At 39.8% G+C, this 17,001-nt stretch overlaps 1 protein-coding gene across 1 annotated transcript in view; it reads right to left on the bottom strand.

Moving 5' to 3' along the window:
- The window catches only part of LOC106879323 (valine--tRNA ligase), a 33,651-nt gene that overhangs the window by 14,646 nt on the left and 2,004 nt on the right, over positions 1 to 17,001 (bottom strand). The window contains exons 2-14 of the mRNA XM_014928831.2: positions 15,290 to 15,350; positions 13,642 to 13,745; positions 12,082 to 12,194; positions 10,885 to 11,049; positions 9,738 to 9,819; positions 8,547 to 8,666; positions 6,411 to 6,519; positions 5,112 to 5,291; positions 4,036 to 4,163; positions 2,634 to 2,737; positions 1,903 to 1,984; positions 1,187 to 1,263; positions 336 to 426 (exon numbers count right to left, since the gene is read on the bottom strand). Coding sequence (XP_014784317.1) covers positions 336 to 426; positions 1,187 to 1,263; positions 1,903 to 1,984; positions 2,634 to 2,737; positions 4,036 to 4,163; positions 5,112 to 5,291; positions 6,411 to 6,519; positions 8,547 to 8,666; positions 9,738 to 9,819; positions 10,885 to 11,049; positions 12,082 to 12,194; positions 13,642 to 13,745; positions 15,290 to 15,350 — 1,416 coding nt within the window. The remainder of the gene's footprint in view (positions 1 to 335; positions 427 to 1,186; positions 1,264 to 1,902; positions 1,985 to 2,633; positions 2,738 to 4,035; positions 4,164 to 5,111; positions 5,292 to 6,410; positions 6,520 to 8,546; positions 8,667 to 9,737; positions 9,820 to 10,884; positions 11,050 to 12,081; positions 12,195 to 13,641; positions 13,746 to 15,289; positions 15,351 to 17,001) is intronic.

The following is a 17,001-nucleotide window of genomic DNA, read 5'->3' on the forward strand; positions in this document are numbered from 1 at the left end:
AACCCCTGTGTGACTCATGCAAGAATGCACATTGAAATGAAGTATTCAATCAGGGCTGGCCTGGAAGAACTAAACAATTACAGCAAAAACTTTGTTTAATAGGTTGGCTAGTTCTGCAAATATAATGGATATTGTGTACAACAGTTCATTTATAAACTCACTACTTCCTGATGTTCAAGCACACCTTATGATGATGATGATGATGAAGATAACATCAACAATAAGATAAGGAAAACAACAAAGACAAGAAGAAGAAGAAGAAGAAGAAGGAAGAGGAGGAGGACCAAATCTAAAAGAAACGGGAAGGGAAGAGGAGGAATAAGTGGAGGAAATACCGAGGTTGATAGCTGCGGTGACGGCGTAGTGGTAGCGAAATAAGCAGGTATTTGGTGTCCCCACCACAATTGTCTGGAAATACACCAGTCCCTAAAGGAACAAACAGAACATTGAATAGATTATGATAATTACAGTCACATATATTTGCATAAATTAAGTATTAAGCTCTGCGATGCACACACGTGTATGTATGTATGTATGTATATATGCATTTGTGTATCTATGCATCCTATCCATGGAGGAATATATATGCCAGAGAATTGGCCCTAAGCTACTTATGCAGTCATGGGCATTACTGGTGTCTCTGTTATCAAAGAAAGGTAAAGTTGCCCTTGACAGGATTTGAACTTAGAACATAAGAGAAGCAACTGAATATTGAAAGACGTGATCCACATTACAAATGCTGTGTCTGATGGTCACAAACATTTGACAAACAATTAGAGTGTGTGCAAAAAAAAAAAATATATGAAAAAGATATTGTCCAGTCTGGAGCAGTAATCATTGTAATCCCTAGCTTATAGGGGCAAGTGATGACAGATGATGGCATAGTGCTAAAGGGGACTCACCTAAATAGATCTTTCGGCTCTCTCTCTCCCTCTCTCACACAGTAAAAACACATTCATACATACTAAGAACACTCAAGAGAGACTCTATGTATCTCTTGATCTACTAGAAATAGCAGACAAATCTTCCTCAAATTACCTAGGGGCTGTATAAAACGTAGGACATATTGGATAATGTAGTCTTAGATTTGCTGTTTGATTAAAAGACAAGATGTCATGGTTGGAATGCCTTTCATTTCATTACTGACCCGGGGTTAAATAACAATATAACATCAAAGTAATATTACCTGATATTCTGCAGCCAGTGGAACCAGATACTGTCATAGTAATCAGGGATGAAGCAGAGGAGGTTGTTGGTGACAGCCTGGATAATAAGAATTAATTAGAGCAATAATTAGAACAAATTATGCAAAAAATGTGTCATTAAAATGATGACAATATGTGTGTGTGTGTGGGGGGGGGGTGCATGTGTGTTAGTGGTTTTGTATAGCAGCATAAAATGATGTGTCAGATTGCTTCCCATAATGCCTAAATGTAATTTAGCCATTCAACAGAGATTGGTAAAATAAGTACATCATCATCATTTAATGTCTGTTTTCCATGCTGGCATGGGTTGGATGGTTTGACAGGAGCTGGTGAGGCTGGGAGTCACACCAGGCTCCAATTGGTTGTTTTGGCATGGTTTCTACAGCCGGGGTGCTCTTCCTAATGCCACCCACTTTCCAGAGTGTACTGGATGCATTCTACATGGCACCTGCACAGGTGCTTTTTATGTGGCACCAGAATAAAATAATTACTGGGTTGACATGATTAACAAGAATAATTTGAAACGGGTGTCCCAGCATGGCCATAAATTAAACAAGTAATCTATTGGAGACCTAATCTTTGTTGTAATATATTTTGTAAACTTCATTATAGCAGATCACACACACAGGCAGAAATAGTTCTAATCAAGAAGGTTTTTGTATATATTCTTGCAGTCTTTATCTTTGGAAAAACTCACCTGAGTTGCTTTGGTTGCCATTGTTTTACAATTGAGGAACCACTGGTCCATCAGAAGAGGTTCAATAACATCTTTGGAACGACTATAATAATAATAATAATAATAATAATAATAATAATAATAATCATAATAATGATAATAGTAATAGTAATAATAATGATTTCAAATTTTGGCACAAGGGAGTGCATCAACAGTGAAAGAAGAAACATGGCAGAATATTTGGTAAACAGCAAAGAAGATCTGCTACAGTATGCTGCTAGTGCAGAAGGAGTTAACAAAAATGGACTTGAGAGTGCTCATGAATTCCGAACAAGAACAGCCAACAAGAGAGAAGAAATACATGGAAATATTCCTTATGGAAATACATGGTCAATTCTACCGTGAAAGCAACAAATTAAAAGACCAGGAAGCATTATGGAGGTGGCTCAACAAGGAAAATGGCAATTACTGGACGATTTTCTGTTCGAGTCTAACCATTTTAAGTCATAGTGGAAATGCGACGAATATTGCATAACTTTTATATTGAAAAATTTACTATATTCTGTACATACAATATACCAGCCTGCAGGCGCAATAAAGTGGGCTCGGAGGTGCATTTGTGCCCGTGGGCGGGGATTTCCCCACCTCTGCTGTAAAGGGTCTGAAGTAAGCACCACAAGACATTGCGTCAGACGCTTCACTGAGCCTGCCAAACCAACATTTGACTTAATTGACATGGAATATTTGATTACCTGCAGACAGGAAGCATCATGGAATGGTTGATCGTTCCATGGTATAAGTCTTTCTGTTTTAAGGATTTTACAACAGCTTTTCTTGCATCAAACCTCTTCATTCCCTGAAAAAAAAAAATACCAAATATTGGTTTAAAACTAAAAAAGATATAACAACAACACTAATAAGAACACAATAATGTTGAGACCCCCTTCAGTCATGACTGACCATGGGATTGCACCTACAAAGTTACTCTCCAAGGTACAAGTCCGGGCAAGGTTGTTTTATGGAAGGCCAGTAGTTGCTTTTGCATACCAGCCTCTCCACACCACTGATGTTATCCAAGGGATAAGGCAAAGATACAGCTTGGCACCAGTGACGTCGCAACTCATTTCTACAGCTGAGTGAACTGGAGCAACGTGAATAAAGTGTGTTGCTCAAGAACACAACACGCAGCTAGGTCTGGGAATCAAACTCACAACCTCATGATCGTAAGCTCAACGCTCTACTCTAACCACTGAGCCATGCGCCTTCACAACAATGAATATTTATAATTATAATAATAATAATAATCCTTTCTACTATCAGTACAAAGCCTGAAAATATGGGGAGGGGGCAGTCGATGACATTAACCCCAGTACATAACTGGTACTTATTTGATAGACCCTAAAAGGATGAAAGACAAAAGTGCTAGCAATTCTGCCAGCTTGCTGCCTTAATAATAACCATTTCTCTGTTGATAAATTAAGTACCAGTTGCATACTGGGGTCAATTTAATCGACTGGACCCCTCCCCCAAAATTTCAGGCCTTGTGCCTAGAATAGAAAACAATAATAATCCTTTCTACTATAGGCACAAACATATTTTAACTAACCTAAAGTTTACTTATGCCTAAATATTGCTTGACACTGATATTACCATACTATATATATATATATATATATATATATATATATATATATATATATATATATATATATATATATAGATAGATCTCGGTCACAAGTCATTGCCTCGGTGAAGCCTAATGTTCAGAGGTTGTGCTTCACCACCTCATCCCAGGTCTTCCTGGGCCTACCTCTTCCACAGGTTCCCTCAGCCGCTAGGGTGTGGCACTTTTTCACACACTTATCCTCATCCATTCTCGCCACATGACCATACCAGCACAATCATCTCTCTTGCACACCACACACACACAACAAGCTTCTTTCAGTTTCCATCTACAAATCCACTCATAAGACTCATAAAGTCCAGTCTGAGGCTATAGTAGAAGACACTTGCCCAAGGTACCATGCAGTGGGACTGAATCCAAAATCACAGCAAAACATTCAGAAGACAGGAGGATGAAAGTAAATAATGTAAGGTATTTCGTCTAGCTTTGAGCCATTTCTGTTTTTGTAGTAGAAATATTAGAGGTCTCACCTCAAAAGGAGCACCAACATTGCACATAAGACCAGAGTCATCAATGATAGAGAAGGAAATTGGTAAACCATGCCGCTCACAAACTTCATAGTCCGTTTGATCATGACAAGGGGTCAGTTTGACAGCACCTGGAAAATGAAATACATTTATTGGTCAGTCAAGTAATTATTTCAAATAATGTGAAAGGAATATGGGGTACCATTAGCATTTTGGTAAATGGAATCTACAACTTTGGTCATCATTGTCATCTAACCCATTATTCTGTGGCAGATACCGGTGTCATGCAAATAGCACCTGTGCCATTGGCATGTAAAAGCACCCATTACACTCTTGGAGTGGTTGGCGTTAGGAAGGCCATCCAACCGTAGGAAACCATGCCAACAGCCCAATCAAACCATCCAACCGATGCCAGCAAGGACAACGGATGTTAAATGATGATGATGATGATGATTTAATGAGTTACATTCATCATCATCATCATCGTTTAACGTCCGCTTTCCATGCTAGCATGGGTTGGACGATTTGACTGAAGACTAGCAAGCCAGAAGGCTGTACCAGGTTCCAATTTGGCTTGCCAGTCCTCAGTCAAATCGTCCAACCCATGCTAGCATGGAAAGCGTTCAATTAATCTTGCATTATTTTGTAGCCTTGCGATCTCAATGATGCAAATGCTTATTTTTAGAATGACGCCGGTGACACGTAAAAAGCACCCACTAAACTATTGGAGTGGTTGGCGTTAGGAAGGGCATCCAGGTGTAGAGACCTTGTTGGATCAGATTGGAGCCTGGTGCAGCCGCTGACTTTCCAGACTTCAGTCAAACCGTCTAACCCATGTCAGCATGGAAAATGGATGTTTGATGATGATGATGATGATGACATTGCAGGATCTGATCAATACAGTTAAATAATACACTCTGAAAGTGGTGTGCTCCAGCATGGCTGCAGTTCAATGACTAAAACAAGTGACAGAATAAGGAAATATAGTTATAGAATGTAAGAATTAACGAGAGAGAGAGAGAGAGAGAGAGAGAGAGAGAGAGAGAGAAAGAGAGAGAGAAAAAGAGAGAGATAGGAACCTTCTCCAAACTCTTTGTCGACAAACTCATCAGCAATGACTGGAATCTTTCGATCTGAAAATGGATGCTGAAGTAAGGCTCCATGAAGATGTTGGTAACGAGAATCTTCAGGGTGTACAGCCACAGCCACATCCCCAAATATTGTCTCTGGACGAGTGGTGGCCACAATGATCTTTTCATCTGCGAAGTCAGAATACAACAAAATATTAGCAACAAAAAAATATGGGATGTATATTTTAATACACGACTTTTTTTTTTAACTAGGAATCCTCTAATCTGAGCCCGAAAATATTTCAGCCCTGATTAACCCTTTTTTTTTACCGTATTTATTTTGAGATGCTCTGTGTTACTTTCAATTAAGTTTGAATATAACAAGGAATTTAGTAAAATAACTTAGTTATCATTAAGCTAGTGTTAGGAACATAAATTGTGACTAAGATTTGGTGGAAGATTTTAATTCAGAACTTATGCCAACAAGACATTTGTACTACAGAGCCAGGGGCAGTTTCAGCCGGGTGCTACGACTGAAGCAAAAGTAAATCCCAGAAAAGGACTACTGCTCCCATACTTGAGATTCTAATGCTACTAAACAAGTCATTTGATTAGCAAAGGCTCAATCACCAACATACAACAAACTCAAGCCCCACAGATATACTGTTCTTTTCTCTGTGAAGGTATATGACTTAGTGGTTAGCGCATTCAGCTCACGATCGTAAAGTCGTGAGTTCAATTCTCAGCAGTGGATTGCATCCTTGAGCAAGACATTATTTCATGTTGCTCCAGCTTATTCAGCTGGCAAAAATGAGTTGTACCTGTAATTCAAAGGGCAAGCCTTGTCACCCTCTGTGTCATGATGAATCCCTACGAGAACTACATTAAGGGTAAATATGTCTGTGGAGTGCTCAGCCACTTGCACATAAATTTCATAAGCATGAAATATAGGTGCAGGAGTGGCTGTGTGGTAAGTAGCTTGCTTACCTACCACATGGTTCCGGGTTCAGTCCCAACGCATGGCACCTTGGGTAAGTGTCTTCTACTATAGCCTCGGGCCAACCAAAGCCTTGTTAGTGGATTTAGTAGACGGAAACTGAAAGAAGCCCGTCGTATATATGTTTATATATATATGTATGTATGTGTTTGTGTGTCTGTGTTTGTCCCCCAACATCGCTTGACAACCGATGCTGGTGTGTTTACGTCCCCGTAACCTAGCGGTTCGGCAAAAGAACCATGTGGTTGGTAAGCAAGCTACTTACTACACAGCCACTCCTGCACCTGTATGAAAAGCTTTGACATACTTACCAGTTCCTACAACAGGATATGCAAATGAGGTTAAAGTTCCAAACTGTACTTTCTTAGCATAACCAGGAATTTCGAGTTTGGTCTTCCCTTTCAACTGCAACATTTCTATCTGAGAAATAAAATAACGAAAACATCATGCATAAAAGGTAAATGGTTAAAATGCTGGATTAATGAATCCATGGCTCACAAGTTCAAAGCCACCTACTGACAGAGAACCCTTAGGCAAGGCACTTTACATTGCTATCTTCAGTTCATTTCTCTTTCTCTAACCTTCTCCCTAAAGAACTAATTAAAGGGCAATATTTTTGTACCTTTACTCCAGCCACATCTTCCAAAGCCATGATAATATAGATCACCATGGTCATACTGGGCCTTCTCAAAACCAAATCCAGGATAAGTCTTCCTTGAGGTACAAGGCAGAATGACTCCTGGTCTAGCATTGCTCTGGCTTACAGCTGGCACAGTTATTTTGTGCTTGACCATCCAGAGTTGTTTCAACACTGAACACTGGTCACTGATATAGCAATTACCTTTGCAAGTCTTCACAACCTCTACAGGTATTAGTTCCATGACTCTCTTGAGTCAGGTATTTTCAGGTAGGAAACATGTTGGTTTGCACCTTGAGGAAACCCCAAGAAACTCTTCTCAGACATCCCACATGGGATAACCAACTGTTGCCAATGCAGTCATCATGGAAAGACCTTACACAGACCGACCAGCCTAGATGTACTGAGATGCTTATGTTTCAGCATATTTCTAGCAGAATTCAGAATTGCATGAGGTTCAACCGAGCTGAATTGGGGCAGACTTAAGCAAGATGTTATCCCACCATTCCATATGGCAAGATCAGCAGAACTAGACACGGCACTCACCGTGTATTTCAAGAGTCCAGCGTACAGAGATTGTTACAAATCACACAACACTATGATGGGTATCATCTTGGTCAGGTGATAGAGGCTCAGTCTAACATCCTACCTGATACTATATAAGGACACTGATGTTCATTATCCCATGTCAGCATGGGTTACAGGAATACTTATCATTCAGGCATTATTTTACAATCAAATACCCTTCCTGTTGCCAACCCCTATCTCATTTTCAAGTAAAGGATTTTTTGTGTTATTTCACACACACACACACACACACATATATATGCACAAGCATGGCTGTGTGGTTGAGAAGCTTGTTTTGCAACCACATGGTTTCAATTTTGTATGTACGTGTACATACATGCATGCATTTAAATAGTCTGCAGTGTGACTGGTAATGATATGTCAACGGTCGAAAGAGAAAAGTCAGGACAGAACTGGATGTGTAGAAGTAGGAAGTAAAAACAAGGTCAAATGTTGGAAGGTTGGTCTCATGGGTAGCAGGAAATAACTGGTACCCTGTCGGTTACGATGATGAGGGTTCCAGCTGATCCGATCAATGGAACAGCCTGCTCGTGAAATTAATGTGCAAGTGGCTGAGCACTCCACAGAGACATGAGCCCTTAATGTAGTTCTTAAGGAGGTTCAGCGTGACACAGAATGTGACAAGGCTGGCTCTTTGAAATACAGGTACTACTCATTTTTGTCAGCTGAGTGGACTGGAGCAACATGAAATGATGTGTCTTGCTCAAGGACACAACGTGCCACCAGGAATTGAACTCATGACCTTGCAATTGTGAGCCGAATACCCTAACTACTAAACCACGTACCCTCACTGGGTGGCAAGCAATATAAATAGAGGAAGTGATTAACCTTTTACATATGGTGGAAGAGTTCCTGTTTCTCTTCCAAACTTGTCTGCATGAGTGAAATAAGAGAGTCAGTAAGAATTTTGATATTCCCAGAAAATAATTATTTCATAAAAGTTTAACCCTTTAGCATTTAGATTTCTGTGTTAAATGTAATAATTATATATTCACATTGTTTTAAATTTGTCATGCATTATCTTATAACTTTCAGATTTCGATGATGTGACTGTTTATTTTTAGAATGACATTGTAAGGTAGGTGTGAGAGACCAGATTTGGCCAGTTGGAATATAAAATAGGTAGAATATTTGGGTCAGATACGGCTGGTTTTAAATGCTAAAGGGTTAAAGTATATATTTTAAAATTAACCAGACATCATAAAGAGAAAGCCTCACTTACCTCAACATCAGAAATGGCTGACTTGAGAACACAAGACCAGTTGACTAAACATTTTTTACGGTATATTAAGCCCTCGTCATGGAGTCGAATAAAAGCTTCGTTAATAGCTTTGGAGAGATTCTAAAATAAACCAAAGCAAATATGTGAGAAGGAAATTATATGAAAAGAAAAGTTATTGAAAAGGAGCAGCCATAGCTCTGTGGTTAAGAAGCTCACTTTGCAGTCACATGGATTTGGGTTCGATCCCACTGTGTTGCCCCTTGGGCATGTGTCTTCTACTATAGTCCCTGGCCAACTAATGCCTTGGGAGTGAATTTGTTAGCTCCAATCTTATCTGGCAATGTTTCTACAGCTGGATGCCCTTCCTAATGCCAACCATTCTGAGAGTGTAGTGGGTGCTTTTTACATGCCACTGAGGCAGGCCTGGCATCAATCACATTTGGACAGTGCTTTTTACGTGCCACCGGCATGGGGGCCACTCAGGGGGTACTGGTATCGGCCACATTCGGATGGTGCTTTTTATGTGCCACCGGCATGGGAGCCAGTCAGGAGGCACTGGCCACAGCTATATGATATTGGTTTTACTTGACTCATCAGGTCTTCTCAAGCATAATCTTGCGGGAGTCTATGCATGAATGAAAACTTTCTCTCTCTCTCTTTCTCACACACACGATGGGCTTCCATATAGTTTCTGTTTGCCAACTTTATTCACAAGGTATTAGTAAGCTTCATGCTATACCAGAGTACACTTTTCTAAAGTACTGTGCAGTGGGACCAAATGTGAAACTGCATTGTTGAGAAACAAACTTCTTAACCATGCAGCCATGCCTGCATCTGCACATTGCTGGAATCTGTGTGCATGTGTGTGTATTCAGTGTTGAAGTTATTGCTGCTGCTGAAGCTGGATTAATGCACTTGGTTGATGTCGTATCATGTCTTGTAATGTGAATCCCACTACACTCTTGGAGTGGTTGGCGTTAGGAAGGGCATCCAACTGTAGAAACTCTGCCAGATCAGATTGGAGCCTGGTGCAGCCATGTGGTTCGCCAGTCCTCAGTCAAATCATCCAACCCATGCTAGCATGGAAAGCGGATGTTAAACGATGATGATGATGATGATGATGTGACCACAGGAAAGACAAGACAAATATCCTAATGTTTTATGACTAAGTAATTTGTCAGAAGCTCTTACCTGATCCATTGTAAAAAAATGTCGCGTCCAGTCAAGTGAGGCTCCTAGTCGTTTCATTTGTTCATAAATCGTGTTTTCTTTTCTGTCACAGAAACAGTAAATATCAAAATTGATAATTGACAAGACAACTGAAATAACATTAAGATTTTGTATTTTATACAAAGTAAATTACATATTGTATTTATATGATATATTCTGCATATATTATCATCAGTTAATGTCTGTCATGGATTGGACAGTTTGACAGGAGATGCATTAGACTCCAATTGTCTGTTTTGGCATGGTTTCTACAGCTGGATGTCCTTCTTAATGCCAACCACTCTACAGAGTGTACTGGGTGCTTTTTACATAGCATTAGTGCCAGCGAGATCACTAAGTAACTTGCAAAATTGTCAAATAGAATAAGAAAAATATATAAAAAAATAAAAATACCATGAAATTAAGTTGGTATTCTTTATCCTAAAAGGAATATGTAATGCATATTTGAACAACTGCTTAATAGGGTGTACAGAAAGGACCCAGATTATAGTTTATCAAAATCTATGAATTACTTGCGTTTATTTAGGAAACTCTGTACTAGAGGTTTACTCAAGCAGTGCATTGCTGCATTCACCATTTGTTGGCATATTCCTGGGTCTTCCCGAGCAACCAGTCAGTCTCCATCTCTGCAAGATACTTTCTCATCTGCTGTGACCATGTGCCATGTAGCCAACCAATATAAGCCATAGACCTAGCCAGATCCTCAGTGAATAGAACATGGTAAGCAGGGTTTAACTCAGAAAATCAAGCAACATGGCCAAACAGTCTGAGCTGGCACTCGTGAATCAAACAGGCAACAAGGCACATCCTAATTTCTGAGTAGAGTTGTTGGTCGGCTACAAAATCTGACCAATGATAACCGATAATCCTGTGAAATGTCCTGGTACCAAAGGTGTTCAGGTGGTTCCTAAGGGTACTGGACAGTGTCCAAGTCTCATAACTATAGAGCAGGTCAGGGAGAACCAGAGACTTAAAGACCCAAACCTTTGTCTCCCTGCACTGATATCAACAATGTCAAACACCCTTGCCCAATGAAGTCAGAATTACTGACTAACATTAAAACAATTTCCTATTAAAATAAGGATTGTAAATTTAAAGAATTATTTACTCTATTTTCCATTTCCATACTTCTTCTAGAAATTTTTCTCTGCCAATATCATGTTTTGTGCAGCCCTTCTTCTTCCATAACCATTTCTCAATGATCACTTGAGTTGCAATGCCAGCATGGTCCAGTCCTGGGACCCAGAGTACCTGGTGTCCTTGCATTCGGTACCTGTAATTTAGAACAGAGGAACAGCTTATTCGTTTTACAAATAACAATGTAACTCTTCGGAAAAATATTGTATAAATAAATACTTTTCCATTATTTAATTGTAAAGGTATATAAGTGATGCAATGCAGGACATTCTCAGACAACTAAATAACCCTTTTTATTATAAGCACGTGGCCTGAAATTTTGGGGAAGGAATTAGATGGTTATATTGACCTCTGTGTGGAACTAGTACTTATTTTATCGACCCCAAAAGGCTGAAAGGCAAAGCCAACTTTGGCGGAATTTGAACTCAGAACATAAAGACGGATGAAGTGCCACTAAGCATTGTTTGCCATGTTGATGATCCAGCCAGCTCACTACCTTCAGACAACTAAATAATAAAAATATAAAAGTGTTTTGTAATTTGTTAGATATATAGAGAGACAGAGAGAGAGGAATAGGGCATTGATAGGTAAATACATGGAGGAGCAGCCAGAGAGGAATAGGACTTTAATAGCTAGATGCAGAGAGAGAGAGAGAGAGAGAGAGAGGGAGAGGGAGAGAGAGAGAGAGAGAGAGAGAGAGAGAGAGAGAGAGAGAGAGAGAGAGAGAGAGAGAGTCAAACAGATGGGTGTTAGATAAATAGATGGAGCACTGATAGCCAGATACACAGAAAGGCAGATAGATAGGGCATTGGTAGCCAGATGTAAAGAGGAAGATAGATACATGAGAGTGTTGATAGTCAGACAGATAGCTGGGAATTTGATAGCTACATACATAGAGAAATAAATAGATATATGAGAGAGATAGATAGCTGGAGCATTAATTAATAGTCAGATACATTGAGAAGACACACTGAGAGAGATGGGATATTGATAGCCAGATACAGAGAGGTGAGCATTGATAGTCAGAGAGGGGGGGGGAGAAAGAGAGAGACAGAGATAGAGCATTTATATTAGATACATGAACAAAGACAGGTCGGGCAATTGATAACCAGATAAATAGGAGAACTTGGGTATTAATAGCCAAATAAGATACTGTACAGTGACTTACCAACGGACAATAGCATCTTGAATGGAGCATGTCAAAGCATGACCAAGATGGAGTGAACCAGTCACATTAGGGGGAGGCAAACAGATGACAAACCTTCTCTTCTTTACAGCATCCTACAACAGTTCAGAAGAGCAACATGAGATTACAAATTCTGGGTTATACAAAAAGAGTGGAAAAAATATTTTAAAAGAATGGTAGACACAGGCATGGCTGTGGGGGTTAAGAAGCTTGATTTCCAACCATGTGGTCTTGGATTTCACCTCCATTGCATTGCACTTTGGGCAAATGTCTTCTTTGCTGTAGTAGAATAGACCTTCGCTGAGCCAAACCAAAAGCCATGTGGTGAGTGAATTTGGTAAGTAGAAACTGAAAGAAGCCCATTGCGTGTATGTGTGTGTGTATACTTTAACTGAGGAAAGTTTTATGCAATGGATGCATATCCTATTACATATTACACAAACCTGAAATGCATGTATTAAAAGATTTCAAAATATCACTATTTGGCTTCACTTCATTATTACAACTTGGGTCTCACAGAGGCGAGGTGGCTGAGTTCCTTTCAAGTGTTGGGCCCCACAGAGGCAATGACTGAGACCTTTGGCATTGTGTCATGCTTGAGAAGAAGACCCATCAAGCCAAGCGAAATCGCAATCGTGGCAGATACTGGTGTCAAGCAAATGGCACTTGTGCTGGTGGCATGTAAAAGCACCCATTACATTCTCAGAGTGGTTGGCGTTAGGAAGGGCATCCAGCCATAGAAAACCATGCCAAATCAGACTGGAGCCTGGTGCAGCCTTCCAGCGTGCCACCCATAGTCAAACTGTCCAACCCATGCCAGCATGGACAGCAGATGTTAAATGAGGATGATGATGATATACATACATTTATATATATATATACACACACACGTGTATATGTGTGTGCTTATTCTGATATCTTCTGATAGTTGCAAAATGAGTGTCACTGTCATACAATCTGCGCCATTCATTTCCAATCTTGTATGAAAACAAGTCTGGCTTGGAGAAAAAAAACTTGCTTCAAAACAGATGAAGATGGGTGACAGGACATCTGGTTGTAGAAAAATCTACCTAAATGAATTCTTATTTCTTTATTGCCCACAAGGGGCTAAACATAGAGGGGACAAACAAGGACAGACAAAGGGATTAAGTCGATTACATCGACCCCAGTGCGTAACTGGTACTTAATTTATTGACCCCAAAAGGATGAAAGGCAAAGTCGACCTCGGCGGAATTTGAACTCAGAACATAATGGCTAAGCATTTCGCCCGGCGCGCTAATGTCTCTGCCAGCTCATCGCCTTAATCTACCTAAATGAATTCTGTGTGATGCATGCAAGCATGGGAAAGTGAATGTTAAAATGATGAAACTGACACACACACTTAACTGGCTTCTGTATGCTTTGGTTGTCCTGAGGCTATCACAGAAAACACTTGCTCAAGGTGCTGTACAGTGGGACTGAACCTGAAACCACATGGTTGTGAAACAAACTCTTCAACCACACAGCCAAGAAGCTGTGAATTAAGAAGGAAAAGCTAGAAACCTGAATTGGCTGTGGTTGGTGAAAACCTTTCTGTTCCCACCATTTGTACCATATGGCTTCAACGTATTCTGGGTTGTAGGCTGGAGGAAGGATATTAGTAAATTCTATCAAAAAAAGAAAATAATTAGAAAATCACAACTTGCTAGAAATAGCAGCAAAATTTTCTCTACATCACATCATTGCTTAAAGCTTAGTGATCATTTGTGAATATAATTTGGAAGCATGTACTATGCTTTTGTTAACTGTTTTAGGTGTTTATGTAGTTATGAATCAGGTCTAGACAGCTTCTTGGCTCAACGGCCCTCAACCCAGTAGAATATGGAAGATGTGGGAGTTGGAGGGAGAGAGAGAGTTGCACTAACAACTAGGTTGGTGTACATTTACAGCTGAGTAGACTGGGGTAATGTGAAACGAAGTGCCTTGCTTGAGGACATAGTACACTGCTCCACCTAGAAACTGAACCCATGACATTTTGATCATGAGCCCATTATTCAACAGCTAGGCCATATGCTTTCATACAAAATCACATTGTACTGTCTTAAATAAAAGAAAAAAAAGACATTGGATGTAGTCCAAAGTACACTGTGTCTGAAAAAAAAGACAGGATGGTCACAACTGGAATAACCTTGATGACAGGTGCATCAGGTACTAAACAACAACTCCTCCTTCCACAGAAAATATTCAACCACTGGTTCATTCCCATTCTCTATCATCTCTTTAGTGAAAGCATGTGGCTTAGTGGTTAGGGTGTTGGACTCATGATTGTAATATTGTAGTTTCGATTCCTGGACCGGGTGATGCAGTGTGTTCTTGAGCAAAACACTTCATTTCACGTTGCTCCAGTCCACTAAGCTGGCAAAAATGAGTAATCCTGCAATGGACTGGCATCCTCTCCAGGGAGGAATATTTACACCAGAAAAACCAGGAAACTGGCCTCATGATCCTTATGGAGTAATGTGTACTTCTGTACCTGCCATTAGGCATCGGTGCGGCTATGTGTGGTTGAGAAGCTTGCTTCCCAATCATGTGGTTAGGGATTCAGTGCCCCTGCATGACACTTATGGCAAATGTCTTCTATTATAGCCCCAAGTTCATACCTGTACTGGTGTCATGTAAAAAGCACACAGTACATTCTGTAAAGTGTTTGGTGTTAGGAAGGGCATCCAGATGTAGAAACCAAGCCAAAACAGACAATTGGAACATGCCAGCTCCTGTCAAACTGTCCAACTCATACCAGCAGGGGAAAGCAGATGTTGGTTGAATGAAACTGAAAGAAGCCTGTCGCATATAAATATATAAATGTGTGTGTATGTGTTTGTGCGTGTCCTGGTTTTGAAATCATGTGATTATCGTGAATAGTCATACAAACGTTGTTTGTAATTTCTATTTTTCCATGAAAAACATCCATGGCCATGAAGAAATGTTACTTTGCTTGGAAAGAGGTGAGTGTTGGTGACAGGAAGGGCATCTGGTCATAGAAAATCTGCCTCAACAAATTTTGTCTGGCTCATACAAGTATGGAAAAGGGGATGTGATGATGATGATGAATAATAGTGAAGAGAGAATCCAAGACATACAGAGAAATGAGAGAAAACGTCCATATTAAAATCATCAAACCATAAACAAACACATAAACAAAAATGAGTACCTTTTTTTTGCCATGGAACTAAGCCTCTTGGACAGTTATTTGAATCTGAGTCATCAGTGGCCTGAAATTAAAAATTTAACATTGTATAAATCATATTACATCCCAGATACAGACGCACTGGTGATCTGTGTCCTCTCACTATCTTTTCTACCACTACTGCTTTTGCATATGGCTCATACTTATATCAAAAATTTAGGGCTGTTCTTTAATATTTGTAGAGGCATGCTTTGGGTGGTCAGAAGTAACAAGAGGCAAGAGTAAAGAAAAAGAAACTGTTAGACAGGTGTTTGCCTGAAATGGTATCCTAGAAACATGAGTATATAACTATGCTTGTGAATTTCCTGATAATTACTTACGATGACTGTCTAAATTGAAACCAAATATATAAACCTGCACACCAACCAACAAGTAGTGCTTAAGACTGCATTTCTGTGAATGGGAAGTAGTGTAGTATGGGTTTTGGCTGCCCTGTGTGGTAGCCAAATTGGTTATTCCCTGCCTTATAAGTATCTTTGACTACAGCTAACACACATTTACAAAATGCCCCTCAGTGCAGTTCACACACCTTGTATATGCCACACTATGCCACTATGTGTGGGTGACTGACTTTCAATCTTACAATAGTCATATCACGTCACATCAGTTAGTCATCAATCTATACATTGGTAGGATAAACAGGTGTTTTGTGCATTTGGTAATTTGTCACAAGTTGAACAATGAAATAATGGTAAAAATAACATGTTTGCATGGAATTGTTTTAAATTGGAAAAAATTTTATGAAGTCTTTCCTAATATGGCAACAGACCTAAGGATTATATTGTTTAAACTGCATGCAATGTTATAAGTGGTATCAGCATTTGAAATCAGGAGGAACATCTACCAAAGTTGATCCTAAATCTGGAAGACTTTCTATGACAACCGCCAATGGTCATATCGAAAAAGTGTAGACAGTGATCTGTAAAAATTGTTGCCTGATTGTCTGTGAAGTTTCTGAAGAAGGCATCTGCAAAAAGTTCATGTCACATGATTTTAAAAGAAAAATTGAAGATGTATTTTACTGCCACATAATTTGTACCATGTGACAGACTAACAAAATGAGAATTGAGTCACAGTCAGTCAGGAGCAGCTGACCATTCAAATATTGATGTAAACTTTCAGCAAAGTGTCATAACAGGCAAGGAAATGTAGACATATTGTTTCAATGGTGAAACTAAAAGCAATCTTCACAGTGATTTGGATCATCATTGTTGAAAGCAAAAAAAATAAAAGTCTAATTAGAGTCATACAAAATGTGATGATGATGTTGATTGGTTATTTTTTATTGGAAGGGTGTCATTCATCATGAGTTTGTTCTATGCAGCCAGATAACCAATAAAAATTTTCCTTGTGGGTCAATGCCAGTGCCCTGCCCCGACTGGCATCCGTGCCAGTAACACATAAAAAGCACCCTCCGAACGTGGTCGATGTCAGTGGTGCCTGACTGATTCCCGTGCTGGTGGCACATAAAAAGCACCCACTACACTTTCAGAGTGGTTGGCATTAGGAGGGGCATCCAGCTGTAGAAACCTTGCCAGATCAGATTGGAGCCTGGTGCATCCTACTGGCTTGCCAGTCCTCAGTCAAGCCGTCGAACCCATGCCAGCATGGAAAGCAGACGTTAAACGACGACGATGATGATCCCAAGGTTCTTTGAGAGAAGCAATGTAAAGGAA

Source organism: Octopus bimaculoides, chromosome 1, assembly GCF_046866305.1.
Source record: "Octopus bimaculoides isolate indiv1 chromosome 1, ASM4686630v1, whole genome shotgun sequence".
Classification (NCBI taxonomy): Eukaryota; Metazoa; Mollusca; class Cephalopoda; order Octopoda; family Octopodidae; genus Octopus; species Octopus bimaculoides.